The sequence below is a fragment of the Salmo salar genome, chromosome 11, assembly GCF_965601325.2.
Source record: "Salmo salar chromosome 11, fSalSal1, whole genome shotgun sequence".
Taxonomy (NCBI): domain Eukaryota; kingdom Metazoa; phylum Chordata; class Actinopteri; order Salmoniformes; family Salmonidae; genus Salmo; species Salmo salar.
This window is the reverse complement of record NC_138301.1, coordinates 46,536,262-46,551,271: the sequence shown is the minus strand read 5'-3', so window position 1 is coordinate 46,551,271 and position 15,010 is coordinate 46,536,262. Positions and strand designations below refer to the sequence as shown.

At 44.3% G+C, this 15,010-nt stretch overlaps 1 protein-coding gene across 1 annotated transcript in view; it reads left to right on the top strand.

The window, feature by feature from the left end:
* Positions 1 to 9,505: 9,505 nt before the first annotated feature.
* The window catches only part of LOC106562330 (ubiquitin carboxyl-terminal hydrolase 8), a 33,669-nt gene continuing 28,164 nt past the window's right edge, over positions 9,506 to 15,010 (top strand). Inside the window, exons 1-2 of the mRNA XM_082957547.1 lie at positions 9,506 to 9,747; positions 13,913 to 14,088. Coding sequence (XP_082813673.1) covers positions 13,985 to 14,088 — 104 coding nt within the window. The 5' untranslated portion in view covers positions 9,506 to 9,747; positions 13,913 to 13,984. The remainder of the gene's footprint in view (positions 9,748 to 13,912; positions 14,089 to 15,010) is intronic.

The window sequence follows — 15,010 nt, the reverse complement described above, 5'->3', positions numbered from 1 at the left end:
TTATTTTAGCTCATGAAACATGGGACCAGCACTTTATATGTTGCATTTATATTTTTGTTCTGAGTATGTTGTCCATTTAGATTTCGAGAAGAATTTCGAGAATCATTTTTCACTTCTCTCATTCATTTCTCAATCCCCAAACCAGGAAGCAGGCCACATCTGATCTGTGTGGTCTGCTTCGCAACTGCTCCCGGAAGTCTTGCGATGCTGCGCCTCTGGGTTTAGAAACTCTGTGACTGAGGCATCATGCAGAGGAAGAGCAGCTTCACTGGGCTCCTCATCACTGCTCTGTGTATTTGTATTTGTATTTATTATGGATCCCCATTAGTTACTGCCAAGGCAGCCGCTACTCTTCCTGGGGTCCAGCAAAATTAAGGCAGTTTATACAATTTTAAAACATTACAATACATTCACAGATTTCACAACACACTGTGTGCCCTCAGCCCCCTACTCCACCATTACCACATATCTACAGTACAAAATCAATGTTTACGTGTGTGTGTATGCATGTGTTTGTGCCTATGTTTGGTTGCTTCATAGTCCCAGCTGTTCCATAACGTGTATTACTGCTTGCATCAGTTACTTGATGTGGAATCGAGTTCCATGTAGTCATGGCTCAGTGGAGTACTGTGTGCCTCCCATAGTCTGTTCTGGACTTGAGGACTGTGTAAAGACCTCTTGTGGAATGTCTTGTGGGGTATGCATGGGTGTACTGTGCGCCAGAAGTTCAAACAGACAGCTTTGTGAGTTTCAACATGTCAATACCTCTCATAAATACAAGTAGTGATGAAGTCAATCTCTCCTCCACTTTGAGCCAGGAGAGATTGACTTGCATATTATTAATATTAGCTCTCTGTGTACATCCAAGGAACAGCTGTGCTGCCCTGTTCTGAGCCAATTGCAATTTTCCTAAGTCCCTTTTTGTGGCACCTGATCACATGACTGAACAGTAGTCCACGTGCAACAAAACTAGGGCCTGTAGGACCTGCCTTGTTGATAGTGCTGTTGAGAAGGTAGAGCAGAGCTTTATTATAGGCAGACTTCTAGCTACTGTTGTATCAATATGTTTTGACCATGACAGTTTACAATCCAGGGTTACTCCAAACAGTTTAGTCACCTCAACTTGCTCAATTTCCACATTATTTATTACAGGATTTAGTTGAGGTTTAGGGTTTAATGAATGATTTGTCCCAAATACAATACTTTTAGTTTTGGAAATATTTAGGACTAACATTCCTTGCCACCCACTTTGAAACTAACTGCAGCTCTTTGTTAAGTGTTGCAGTCATTTCAATCGCTGTAGTAGCTGACATGTTTAGTGTTGAGTCATCTGCATACACACTTTACTCAAAGCCAGTGGCACGTCATTAGTAAAGATTGAAAAAGTAAGGGGCCTAGACAGCTGCCCTGGGGAATTCCTGATTCTACTTGGATTATATTGGAGAGGCTTCCATTAAAGAACAACCTCTGTGTTCTGTTAGACCGGTAACTCTTTATCCACAATATAGCAGGGGGTGCAAAGCCATAACACACGTTTTTCCAGCAACAGACTATGATCGATAATGTCAAAAGCCGCACTGAAGTCTAACAAAACAGCCCTCACAATGTTTTTATCATCAATTTCTCTGTCATTTGTGTAAGTGCTGTGCTTGTTGAATGTCCTTCCCTATAAGCATGCTGAAAGTTTGTTGTCAATTTGTTAACTGCAAAATAGCATTGTACCTGGTCAAACACAATTATTTCCAAAACACATATTCAAGGCCGAATTTGGGTAAAGTGGTTTTTACTAAGGGTTGGTAACAGGCTGATTGGTTGTCTATTTGACCCAGTAAAGGGGGCTGTCATGTCCTAACCAGTATAAGGGTTATTTGTTATTGTAGTTTGGTCAGGACGTGGCAGAGGGTTTTGTTTTATGTGGTTCGGGGTGGTGTTTTTTGTAGAAGGGTATGTGATTTATGTATTCCGGGGTTTTTGGGCACTGTTCCTTGTTAATGTATTTCTATGTTTATTCTAGTTAGTTGTATCTCTATGTTTAGGTTAATGGGGGGTTGGACTCTCAATTGGAGGCAGGTGCTTTCTCGTTGCCTCTGATTGAGAGTCCTATATATGGGTATGTGTTTGGTTTAGTGTTTGTGGGAGATTGTTTCTTGTTTTGCGTGTGTGAGCCTTACAAAACTGTTTTGTTGTTCGTGCGTTTCTCCGTGTTTATTATTTTGGTGTTCACTTTATTTTATAAATAAATCAAGATGAGCATCCACATTCCTGCTGCGTTTTGGTCCTCCATTCCAGACGACAACCGTGACAGAATCTCCCACCACAAACGGACCAAGCAGCGGAGGAAGGAGCAACAGGTGGACTTTGAGGAGCAAGGGGAAATTAAGTTGGACCAACGGGAGAAATGGACATGGGAACAGATTATGGCCGGGGAGGGCCCATGGAGAAAATGGAGCGAAGACCGGGAACGCTACCGAGGAACACGACTGGCGTTGAAGCACGAGAGGCACCCCCAAGAATTCTTTGGGGGGGGGCACACGGGTAGTTTGGCTGGGCCAAGGGTGAGCCCTAAGCCAGCTCCCCGTGTTTATATGGAGGACCGTATGGAGTGGAGGGCGCCGTGTTTTGCTGAAGTGCGCACAATCTCGCCCATACGCACGCACAGTCCAGTGCGAGTTATTCCAGCCCCTCGCAGATGCCGTGCTAGAGTGGGCATCCAGCCTGGTAGGAGGATGCCTGCGCAGCGCGTCTGGTCACCGGTGCGCCTCCTAGGACCAGGCTACCCTACGCCCGCTCTACGCACGACAACCATCAGGCCCCTGCACAGCCCAGTTCGCCCTGTACTAGTACCCCGCTCGTACAGGGCTACTAGTTCCATCCAGCCAGGACGGGTTGTGCAGGAGGTGAGATCAAGACCGCCTGTGCGCCTCCATGGCCCGGTGTTTCCAGTTCCTGTCTTTCGTGCGGACCCGGAAGTGCGAAACCCCAGTCTGGCACGTCCAGTACCAGCACCACGCACCAGGCTTCCAGTGCGTCAGCCCAGTCCGACTCGTCCTGTTCCCACTCCCCGCACTAGCCCTGAGGTGCGTGTCCCCAGTCTGGCACGTCCAGTACCAGCACCACGCACCAGGCTTCCAGTGCGTCAAACCCAGTCCGACTCGGCCTGTTCCCACTCCCCGCACTAGCCCTGAGGTGCGTGTCCCCAGGCTGATACCTCCAGTACCAGCACCACGCATCAGGCTTCCAGTGCGTCAGCCCAGCCTCGAGAGTATCCGGCAACAGTGTGCAGTCCAGAGTATCCGGCAACAGAGTCCAGTCAGGAGTCGCCAGAGCCGCCCGCCAGTCAGGAGTCGCCAGAGCCGCCCGCCAGTCAGGAGTCACCAGAGTGGCCCGTCTGCCCGGAGATGCCAGAGTGGCCCGTCTGCCCGGGTCAGCCAGAGTGGCCCGTCTGCCCGGATCAGCCAGAGTGGCCCGTCTGCCCGGATCAGCCAGAGTGGCCCGTCTGCCCAGATCAGCCAGAGTGGCCCGTCTGCCCAGATCAGCCAGAGTGGCCCGCCGCGCCGGATCTGCCAGAGTGGCCCGCCGCGCCGGATCTGCCAGAGTGGCCCGCCGCGCCGGTTCTGCCAGAGTGGCCCGCCTGCCCGGAGCTGCCAGAGTGGCCCGCCTGCCCAGAGCTGCCAGAGTGGCCCGCCTGCCCGGAACCAAGGGGGTCTGCCTGTGACCCGGAACCGAGGGGGTCTGCCTGTGACCCGGAACCGAGGGGGTCTGCCTGTGACCCGGAACCGAGGGGGTCTGCCTGTGACCCAGAACCGGGTGAGTCTGCCTATGACCCGGAACCAAAGGAGTCTAGCAGCAACCCGGAACTGAGTAAGTCTATTAATGATCCAGAACTAAATTTAAGTAACTGTGTTTCAAATGAGTCTACTGACAGTGTGGAATGGAAGAGGTCTGCCTATGGCCCGAAACGGATTAAGTCTGTCTGCATTCTGGAGGACAGTAGGCCGGAGCCTGAACCACCACCTGTATAGGTGGGTTGGGGAGGGGGGGGGGAAGCACAAGTGCCGTCGATGACGGCAGCCACCCTCCCTTCCCTCCCTTTAGTTTAAGGGGATATTTTATTTATTTATTTTTATTATTTTTTTTTGGGGGGGGGGTTTGTTTATTTATGAGGTGCATCTGGGGTCTGCACCTTTAGGGGGGGGGGGGGGGGGTACTGTCACGTCCTGACCAGTATAAGGGTTATTTGTTATTGTAGTTTGGTCCGGACGTGGCAGAGGGTTTTGTTTTATGTGGTTCGGGGTGGTGTTTTTTGTAGAAGGGTATTTGATTTATGTATTCCGGGGTTTTTGGGCACTGTTCCTTGTTAATGTATTTCTATGTTTAGTCTAGTTAGTTGTATCTCTATGTTTAGGTTAATGGGGGTTGGACTCTCAATTGGAGGCAGGTGCTTTCTCGTTGCCTCTGATTGAGAGTCCTATATATGGGTATGTGTTTGGTTTAGTGTTTGTGGGAGATTGTTTCTTGTTTTGCGTGTGTGAGCCTTATAAGACTGTTTTGTTGTTCGTGCGTTTTTCCGTGTTTATTATTTTGGTGTTCACTTTATTTTATAAATAAATCAAGATGAGCATCCACATTCCTGCTGCGTTTTGGTACTCCATTCCAGACGACAACCGTGACAGGGGCTTTACTATTCGTAGGTAGCGGAATGACTTTTGCTTCCCTCCAAGCCTGGGGGCACACAATTTCTAGTTGGCTTAAATTGAAAATATGGAAAATAGAAGTTGCAATATCATCTGCTATTATCCTCAGTAATTTTCCATCCAAGCTGTAGCTTGTCATTGTTGATAGACAACAATAATTTGTTCACCTCTTCCACACTCACTTTACCGAATTCAAAATTACAATTCTTCTCTTTCATAATTTGGTCAGATATACTTGGATGTGTAGTGTCAGCGTTTGTTGCTGGCATGTCATGCCTACATTTGCTAATCTTGCCAATGAAAAAAGTATTAAAGTAGTTGGCAATATCAGTTAGTTTTGTGACGAATGAGCCATCTGATTCAATGAACGAGGGAGCTGAGTTTGCCTTTTTTCCCAAAATGTCAATTAAGGTGCTCCAAGGCTTTTTACTATCATTCTTTGTATCATTTATCTTTGTTTCATAGTGTAGTTTCCTCTTTTTATTTAGTTTAGTCACATAATTTCTCAATTTGCAATACGTTTGCCAATCGGTTGTGCAGCCAGACTTATTTGCCATTCCTTTTGCCTCATCCCTCTCAACCATAACATTTTTTCAAATCCTCATCAATCCACGGGGATTTAACAGTTTTTACAGTCATTTTCTTAATGGGTGCATGCTTATTAGTAACTGGAATAAGAAATGTCATAATTGTGTCTGTTTGCTCCTCATTACACACCATAGACCAACAAATATTATTTTCATCAACAACATAGGAATTCCTACAAAATGTATTGCATGATATCTTATACCCTATATTAGGGCCAGCCTTTAGAACTTTGGTTGTCAAAGATATGGCTACTATATTGTGATCACTACATCCAAGGAATCTGGATACTGTGATCAATACATGTTGATGATTTCATTCCTGTGCTGTTTGTAACTACCCTGGTAGGTTGACTGACAACCTGAATCAGGTTGCAGGCACTGGTTACAGTTTAAAGCTTTTTCTTGAGTGGGAAGCTTGATGAAAGCCAGTCAATATTTCAATCACCCAGAAAATATACCTCTCTGTTGATATCACATACATTACCAAGCATTTCACACATGTTATCCAGATACTGACTGTTAGCACTTGGTGGTCTATAGCAGCTTCCCACCAGAATGGGCTTTAGGTGATGCAGATGAACCTGTAGCCATATTACTTCAACAGTATTTAACATGAGATCCCCTCTAATCTTTACATGAATGTGCTTCTGAATATAAATATCAACAGCTCCACCATTGGCATTTCTATATTTCTTGTAGATCTTATAACCATGTATTGCTACCACTGTATCATCAAAGGTATTATCTAAGTGAGTTTCAGAGATAGTCAGAATATGAATGTTATCTGTTACTAGCAAGTTATTGATTTCATGAACCTTGTTTCTTAAGCTACATATGTTAACGTGGGTTATTTTAGCACTTTTCTTCTGGAATGTTAAGTTGTTTTCATTGCTTTACTGGGAAGCTTCGCAGAAGTAGATATGCTCATGTTATTTATGTTAGTGCAGGGTGAGCTGCACACACTGGACTTCCTCCTAGGGCACACTGCCTTAGTGCCAACAGTATAAATCAGGTTCATAGGCACATAATTACTGCATACAATAGCTGTAGGATCAGCAGAGGCTTTCAGGGCAGTTAGAGGGACATATATTAGGTTACTTACATTGTGTCTACCAATGCCCCTGGTGTAATGTACATTTGCTGAAGCATTATGACAACTCTGCGTCACAATAGTAGGGATGAGCTGGGCTTGGGTCATTAATAAGTCATTGTCTCAACGCAGCCTTGAAACGCTGTGAAAGGATCCAGGAACCCGAATGATTTGGGTGGATCCCATCCTCTTTATAAAACATGTTTTGTTTCCAAAAGGTATTGAAATTGTCAACAAATGTTACACCCATTGAGCTGCAATAATCACGTAGCCAGCTGTGAAGAGAAAGAATCCTGCTAAAGTGTTCAATGCCACGATTCAGAGAGGGCACAGGGCCAGATATGATGGGTCTTTTGTTAGTGTCTAGCAGAGAGTCATTCAGCTTTTTAAAATCCAGTTTCAACTGTTCAGAGCTGCCCTTCATAATGTCATTAAAACCCACATGGACTACAATAGAATTGATTTCCATGTCCTGACGTAGTACATTCAGGAGAAGCTTAGTAATGTAATTTACTCGAGCTCCGGGATAGGACATTGTTTTTGCACCAGGAACGGTGACATTTCTTACCATGGAGCTGCCCAAAATCACTGCTGGCGAGAAGGACGAGGAAATCCGCCCACTCCCATGCTTCACAGGATTCGGTTTTGTCACCAAAGCCCCATATACTACCCACCCCTGCAACATGTACACTCTCGTTGGCTGACCCTCGCTTCATACTCGTCGCCAAACCCACTGGCTCCAGGTCATCTACAAGACCCTGCTAGGTAAAGTCCCCGCTCACTGGTCACCATAGCAGCACACACCTGTAGCACGCGCTCCAGCAGGTATATCTCTCTGGTCACCCCAAAAGCCAATTCCTCCTTTGGCCGTCTCTCCTTCCAGTTCTCTGCTGCCAATGACTATAACTACAAAAATCTCTGAAACTGGAAACACTTATCTCCCTCACTAGCTTTAAGCACCAGCTGTCAGAGCAGCTCACAGATCACTGCACCTGTACATAGCCCATCTATAATTTAGCCCAAACAACTACCGCTTCCCCTACTGTATTTATTTATTTTGCTCCTTTGCACCCCATTATTTCTACTTTGTACTTTCTTCTACTACAAATCTACCATTCCAGTGTTTTACTTGCTATATTGTATTTACTTTGCCACCATGGCCTTTTTGCCTTTACCTCCCTTATCTCACCTCATTTGCTCACATTGTATATAGACTTATTTTTCTACTGTATTATTGACTGTATGTTTGTTTTACTCCATGTGTAACTCTGTGTTGTTGTATGTGTCAAACTGCCTTGCTTTATCTTGGCCAGGTCGCAATTGTAAATGAGAACTTGTTCTCAACTTGCCTACCTGGTTAAATAAAGGTGTAATAAGAAATAAAATACAAATATATATATATTCCTCTATTTTATGGTGTTTTGACTTATAAAACGGTGGGAAATCAATAAAATAAGTATTGTAAACATATTATCCGTAATGACCAGTGAATCTAGTGCCCGAAATCAGGCACTTTAGTCTTAAAATGTATTCCATAAATGTAAATACATCACAGTGCTAGTTGTGCAACTAGAGATCCTGGTTCGGGTCCAGACTCTGTTGCAGCTGGCCATGACCGGGAAACCCATGGGGCAGTGCACAATTGGCCCAGCGTTGTCCGGGTTAGGGGAGGGTTTGGCCAGCAGGGATGTCCTTGTCCCATCATGTGGTGGGCTCGGTGCAGTGCACACTGACACAGTGCCCAGGTGTATGGTGTTTCCTCTGACACATTGCTGCAGCTGGCTTCTGGGTTAAGCTAGCAGTGTGACTTGGCTTGGCTGGGTTGTGTTTCGGAGGACGCATGGCGCTCTTTCTTCGCCTCTCCCGAGTCCGTACGGGAGTTGCAGCGATGGGACAAGACTGTAACTACCAATTGGGGAGAAAAAGGGGTTAAAAAAATAATAATTTCAGCTGCAAAATCATTATACAAAGACATAGCTAGCGCCTTAGCACTCGTCAGTAGTTTCGAAAAACTGCAAACAGGAAATCATAAGATTGATTGACCTTCTGGGGGAAGCAGAAAGTGATCCAACTTCCACATCCAGTGGTGCAAAATAAAGTACCCTACTTCTCTCTATTTTTTTATTTAACTAGGCAACTCAGTTAAGAACAAATTCTTATTTACAATGACGGCCTAGGAACAGTGGGTTAACTGCCTTGTTCAGGGCCAGAACAACAGATTTTTACCTTGTCAGCTCTGGGATTCAAATCTAGCAACCTTTCGGTTACTGGCCCAACGCTCTAACCACTAGGCTACCTGCCGCTCTACTTCTTGCATATTTTCCCAATTTTTTTCCAGTCTTATGGCATTAAAGCTATTTAAGGAGGGAACCAATGCCTTTGCAGCCTTAATGGAGGATGTTTTATGTATGAGCGGGGACATGAGTGTATTACTGGCTGTGCAGCTTAAAGCGATACGTTTGGGATGTTGGCAATGAGACTCTTTATCTACTTCCCCAGAGTCAGATGAACTCGTGGATACCATTTGTGTCTGTGTTCAGTGTGAAGGAAGTTAGAGGTAGCCATAGCATCTGTGAAAGCCTTAATGGTACTGCCCATGCTATCTCCATTTGAAAGTAGTCAATTGTCTTCCTCAATGGCTGATTGCTCCAACTCATAGGAATCCCCACCCAGTTCAATATTTCAATGGCGCCAGCAATGTCCATGCTAAAACGGGTTAGTCCTCTTTCTGTATCTTATTAAGAAAACAAGCACAACAGGATTTTTACAAAGTGGCCAAAATGTCACGTCCACTTATGTTAGTACTGTAATAACTCTAAGTTTGTAAGCGCGGATATCGACTCTGCCGCTCGAACATGCTTTTGCGGCACAGTCAATAGCGCGCTGGACTTCGGGCTATAAGGTCGACGGTTCGAGACCTGCTCCCTGCTGTTTCAGTACAGTAAATTCATAACAACCTAACCATTACGAAACTTCTAATCGATCAAATAAGCCTCACGTAGAAACTGTTGTTGTTTAGAAAAATCGGGTTGATTCTAGTAGTGGTGTATTCTACATTGTTGATAAAGCTTTGCCATTTAGAACAAATACGCCCCCTTGAGTTCTTCCGGGAATCAGGAGTCAGCTGACTAGGGGTCGTCACTAGTTACCACAGCCACACAGTCACAAACCCCGCCTGTTTCTAAAATATATCTTCTTAAAATGTGATTATAAACCTAGCCGTAACCACATGCCTAAACCTAACCATAAATTAAGCCGTAAAAACACATTTTTGTTTTTATAAAATTTTACGACATAGCCAATTTTTACTTTGTGGCTGTGGTAACTAGCGGAAAACACTAGAAAAAACTGAACAAGATAACAGTGCAACGTTATGGTAAGTTGTATTATTTCCTCTTTTTAAACATATTCACTTGCTATCTCATCATTGCAAAAGCTGTTGGAGGTTGTCGCCGTTATAGTTACGGTTATAACGTCTTTGTCGTTAACTAGCTAAATATCCATAAGCTGACAGAGCCTGTTCGAGTAAACAACTACAGTGAACGCTAGCTAGCCTACTTTAGCTAATAAGCTAGCTATCGTGCTAACAAACTAACTTGACAGATGGGGGGTAGGCTAGCTACTGCACTTCCTGGTTTAACATTACTTAGGAAGCTTCCTGGCTTGCTAACTTAAAGTTGTACTAACGTACTAGCTAGTAGCAAGTCTAATGTCACATATATTTACACTTTCGTCAAATAAATTGTCTGTGGTTTCGTTCTAGGAAGCCTTGCTAAATGCACAGTTCATGTTTACATCTGGCTTGGATGCATTACTCCATGCTGAACTGCTAAAGATAATCATACGTAACGTTACACTGGAAATTGACCAGCAGGAATACAAATCGCAATCAGTACTTTGCTTGGCCATTCAGAGAACAACCGCTTACTAACAAAAAACGTCAAAAACCTATTGGACATGGTTCTACACTGAACAAAAATATAAACGCAACATGCAACTTTTTTTATTTTTACGAGTTACAGTTCATATAAGGAAATCAGTAAATTTCAATAAATAAATTAGTACCTAATCTATGGATTTCACATGACTGGGAATACAGATATGCAGCTGTTGGTCTCAGATACCTCTAAAAACACAAAAAGGTAGGGGCGTGAATAATAACCAGTCAGTATCTGGTGTGACCACCATTTGCCTCATGCAGCACCACACATCTCCTTTGCATAGATTTGATCGGGCTGTTGATTGTGGCCTGTGGAATGTTGTCCCACTCCTCTTTAATGGCTGTGCGAAGTTTCTGGATATTGGCCGGAACTGGAACACGCTGTCATACACGTCGATCCAGAGAATCCCAAACATGCTCAATGAGTGACATGTCTAGTGAGTATGCAGGCCATGGAAGAACTGGGACATTTTCAGCTTCCAGGAATTGTGTAGAGATTCTTGCGACATGGGGCCGTCCATTATCAAAAATCTTGGTCGACCGAGAGTCGTCTGTTCTTTCGACCAATCGATTGGTCAAAATTTTAAGACATGTATTTTTCCATATATAGACCCATCCTATGTGTTTTAAATGAACTATATGCACTGAGCTTGTCTGATGCTTTAAGCGCACTGTTTGATTAAATCATTAAGACACACACGAATGACTAGATGGAGTCCAACCGCAATTGATTTTATTGTGCTCAGACTTGCTGCGCTGTGTTAAAAAAAATGACAGCGAGTGACTGTGTGACTAGCACCGTTGTCTCTCTCTCCTCCCTGCTGCAGCGACCACCACAGAACATCAACAGTCTTTGTTGTGCTGTCCATGTTGCTGAAGCTGTAACATAATTACAGCCATTTCTGACTGAAAAGTTATTTTACCAAAATCCCTAATTTGTTTAGGAAAAACATTCCCGATTCCCTCAACTCAGCTCTTTTTACGTGACACATGAATGCATAGCATGCACGTGAACAATAGGGCATGATCTATAGCATATCATAATCACATCAACAAATTGGTTATAACAACATGTGACAGCAAAATGGATGCAGAGGACGTGACAAATGAACTTGATGGTGGGTCATGTTTTGGAGGACGAATGACTCGACCTTCACCTCCCGAGCCGTTGGGGAGTTCCAGCGTTGAGACAAGATCGAAATTGGGGAGAAAAAATGAAGCAGGAACAGTCTTCTGTAGATATGGATGATTTATAAAGCCTGGCACATTTAGGCTATTGATTATAGAACTAATTAAGTTGGTTTCCTCGCTCCTCACTTTCCTTAGACAATTAAGGCAAGTGCTGTTTCCTCATCTCCTCACTCCACTGCTGCCTCTGCCGCATTGTTCTCAACACCAATATGCTGGTTAACTATGCTATTATCCACATAGCAACATGGTCCAGGAAAAGGCTCAATTCAACATGATGTTGTTGATGTTTCTGAACTCTGGACAGTGACCGCTAACCAATACGGGAGAAGGCGTATTGGATAAAATAATATTTTTATTAGTGTTGCACCATTGTTCTTATGTAATATAACCATATAGAATTTCAGTAGCACATGTCTTAGAGATGGACTGTTCCATCCCCACAGCCTCTACAATGGATCAGTCCAATCAGACCGGTGTCTTGTACACCATAACATTTATTTTTTTTGCTACTGCTCGACTAAATAAATCTTGGTCGACCAACAGCCTATCAACCAAACAATTCACCAGTCGACTAAATGGGGTCAGCCCTAATTATCATGTGGAAACATGAGGTGTTGGCGGTGGATGAATGTCATGACGATGGGCCTCAGGGTCTCGTCACGCTATCTCTGTGCATTCAAATTTCCATTGATAAAATGCAATTGTGCTCATCTGTAGCTTATGCCAGCCTTGTCCATACCATAACCCCACTACCACCATGGAGCACTAGGTTCACAACGTTGAAATCAGCAAACTGCTCACCCATGCGACGCCATACACACTGTCTGCCATCTGTCCTGGACAATTGAAACCGGTATTCCCTTTTCCAGCATCCCAGTGGCCATCAAACATGAGCATTTTCCCACTGAAGTTGGTCACAACGCTGAACTGTAGTCAGGCAAGACCCTGGTGAGGACAACGAGCAGTTGAGCTTCCCTGAGATGGGTTTTGACAGTTTGTACAGAAATTATTAGGTTGCGCAAACCCACAGTTTCATCAGCTGTCCAAATGGCTGGTCTCAGACGATCCCGCAGGTGAAGAAACCAGATATATTGGTCCTGGGCTGGCATGGTTACACGTGGTCTGCGGTTGTGAGGCCGGTTGGACGTACTGACAAATTCTCTAAAATGACATTGGAGGCAGCTTATGGTAGAGAAATGAACATTCAATTCTCTGGCAACAGCTCTGGTGGACATTCCTGCCGTCTGCATGCCAATTGTATGCTCCCTCAACTTGAGATATCTGTCATTGGGTTGTGGGACAAAACTGCACATTTTAACGGCCTTTTATTGTCCCCTGCACAAGGTGCACCTGTGTAATAGTCATGCTGTTTAATCAGCTTCTTGATATTCCACACCTGTCAGATGGATGGATTATCTTGGCAAAGGAGAAATGCTAACTATGTAAACAAATTGTAAACAAATTTGTGCATAACATTTGAGAGAAATAAGCTTTTTGTGCATATGGAACATTTCTGGGATCTTTTATTTCAGTTCATGAAACATGGGACCAACACTTTACAGTATAGTATAATATGACTAACTAATCTGTTTTGCTCTACGACCCCCACAAGCCTCATGGGACTCGTCTGAAGTCGGTACGGCCGATCTGCCTACTTCTGTCTGAACAGTTTAGGCTACACACACATATGATCCCTCCATCGAAACGCGTACATGTCGGTTGTTTTGCTCTAGGATGCCCACAAGCCTCACAAGACTGTAAGCAGCCCGGTACCAGCCTCACTAGACGTGTCTGTAGGCAGCCCAGTACCAGCCTCACTGGACGTGTCTGTAGGCAGCCCGGTACCAGCCTCACTGGACGTGTCTGTAGGCAGCCCGGTACCAGCCTCACTGGACGTGTCTGTAGGCAGCCCGGTACCAGCCTCACTGGACGTGTCTGTAGGCAGCCCGGTACCAGCCTCACTGGACGTGTCTGTAGGCAGCCCGGTACCGGTTAAAACATGAATGGAAGTACTTTAGTGCAAAAAATAAAATAAATAAATAAGTGGTTAAATATTTGTTAAACAAATCCTAAAAAGTCCTCATCTTTCTTATTTCTCTCAGATATAGGACAGCCACTTCAAAACATACGTCCATTTGATTATCCCACACTGGCTTTATCACAGTTGCAACTGACAGTATTTTTCAGTTCCAACCCATTTCTGGCGGCCTTCCTCCTTAAGTTTCCAAAAACGTACCACAAGCGACGCATGTTAAAGTTCAGACCGAACGTCTGGGCTCTTAAAAAAAAGTCGCCCTGGAAGAAGATGCCTCATCAATAGGTGCTAAACGTCGTTGGCCTCTGAATGGGGCAGGCAAGGGGTTACTAATAATAATAAAAGCTATTTGATTCAGTTGTTTTGTCTTTCCAGAGAGGTGAGGGCTGGAATATGTGAACATTGTACAGAGCTGGTGATCTTTTGATATATAACCCACCATTGAAGATGCCTGCGGTGTCCAGTGGGGTGAAGGACTTGTACCTCTCTACTAACCTGGGGGACCTCAACAAGAAAGCTGAAGTCAAGCCTGACAAAATCAACACCAAGAGGTAAGCTACACTGCGTGCACAATTATTAGGCAAGTGAGTATTCTGATCTTATCATTGTTTCTATTCACATTTTCAAACTCCAAACCATATAAACTTGAATGCTTATTGGATTTAATCATTTTCAGGTGATATGTATTTGTGTAATGAGGGAGGGTGTGGCGAAAGTGAATAACACCTTATATCAAGGTGTGCATAATTATTAGGCAGCCTCATTACCTCAGGTAAAATGGGCCAAAAAAGAAATTTAACTGACACTGAAAAGCCAAAAAATGTAAAATGCCTTTCAGACGGATGCGATACTCTTTAAATAGCTAAACTATTGAGGTGTGACCACTGGACATTCAAACGTTTTGTTGCGAATAGTCAACTGGGGCGCAAAAAACGCATGGGGAAGAAAAGGCGCAAATGAACTGCAAAAGACTTGAGAAGAATTAAACGTCAAACTACCAGCAACCCATTATCCTCCAGTGCCACCGTATTCCAGAACTGCAACCTACCTGGAGTGTTCAAAAGTACAAGGTGTCAAGTGCTCAGAGACATGGCCAAGGTCAAGAAGACTGAAACAAGACCAACACTGAATAAGATTCAATAAGTTGAAGCGTCAAGATTGGGCAAAGAAATACCTGAAGACAGATTTTTCAAAGGTTTTATGGACAGATGAAATGAAAGTGACTCTTGATGGACCAAATGGATGGGCCCGTGGCTGGGTGAGTAATGGACACAGGGCACCACTTTGAGTCAGGTGCCAGCAAGGTGAAGGAGGGGTACTGGTATGGGCTGCTATCATTGAGGATGAGGTAGTTGGACCTTTTCGGGTTGAAGATGGACTGAAACTCAACTCCCAAACCTACTGCCAGTTTCTGAAAGATTCTTTCGTCAAACAGTGGTACAGGAAGAAGTCCTCAGCATTCTACAAGGCCAT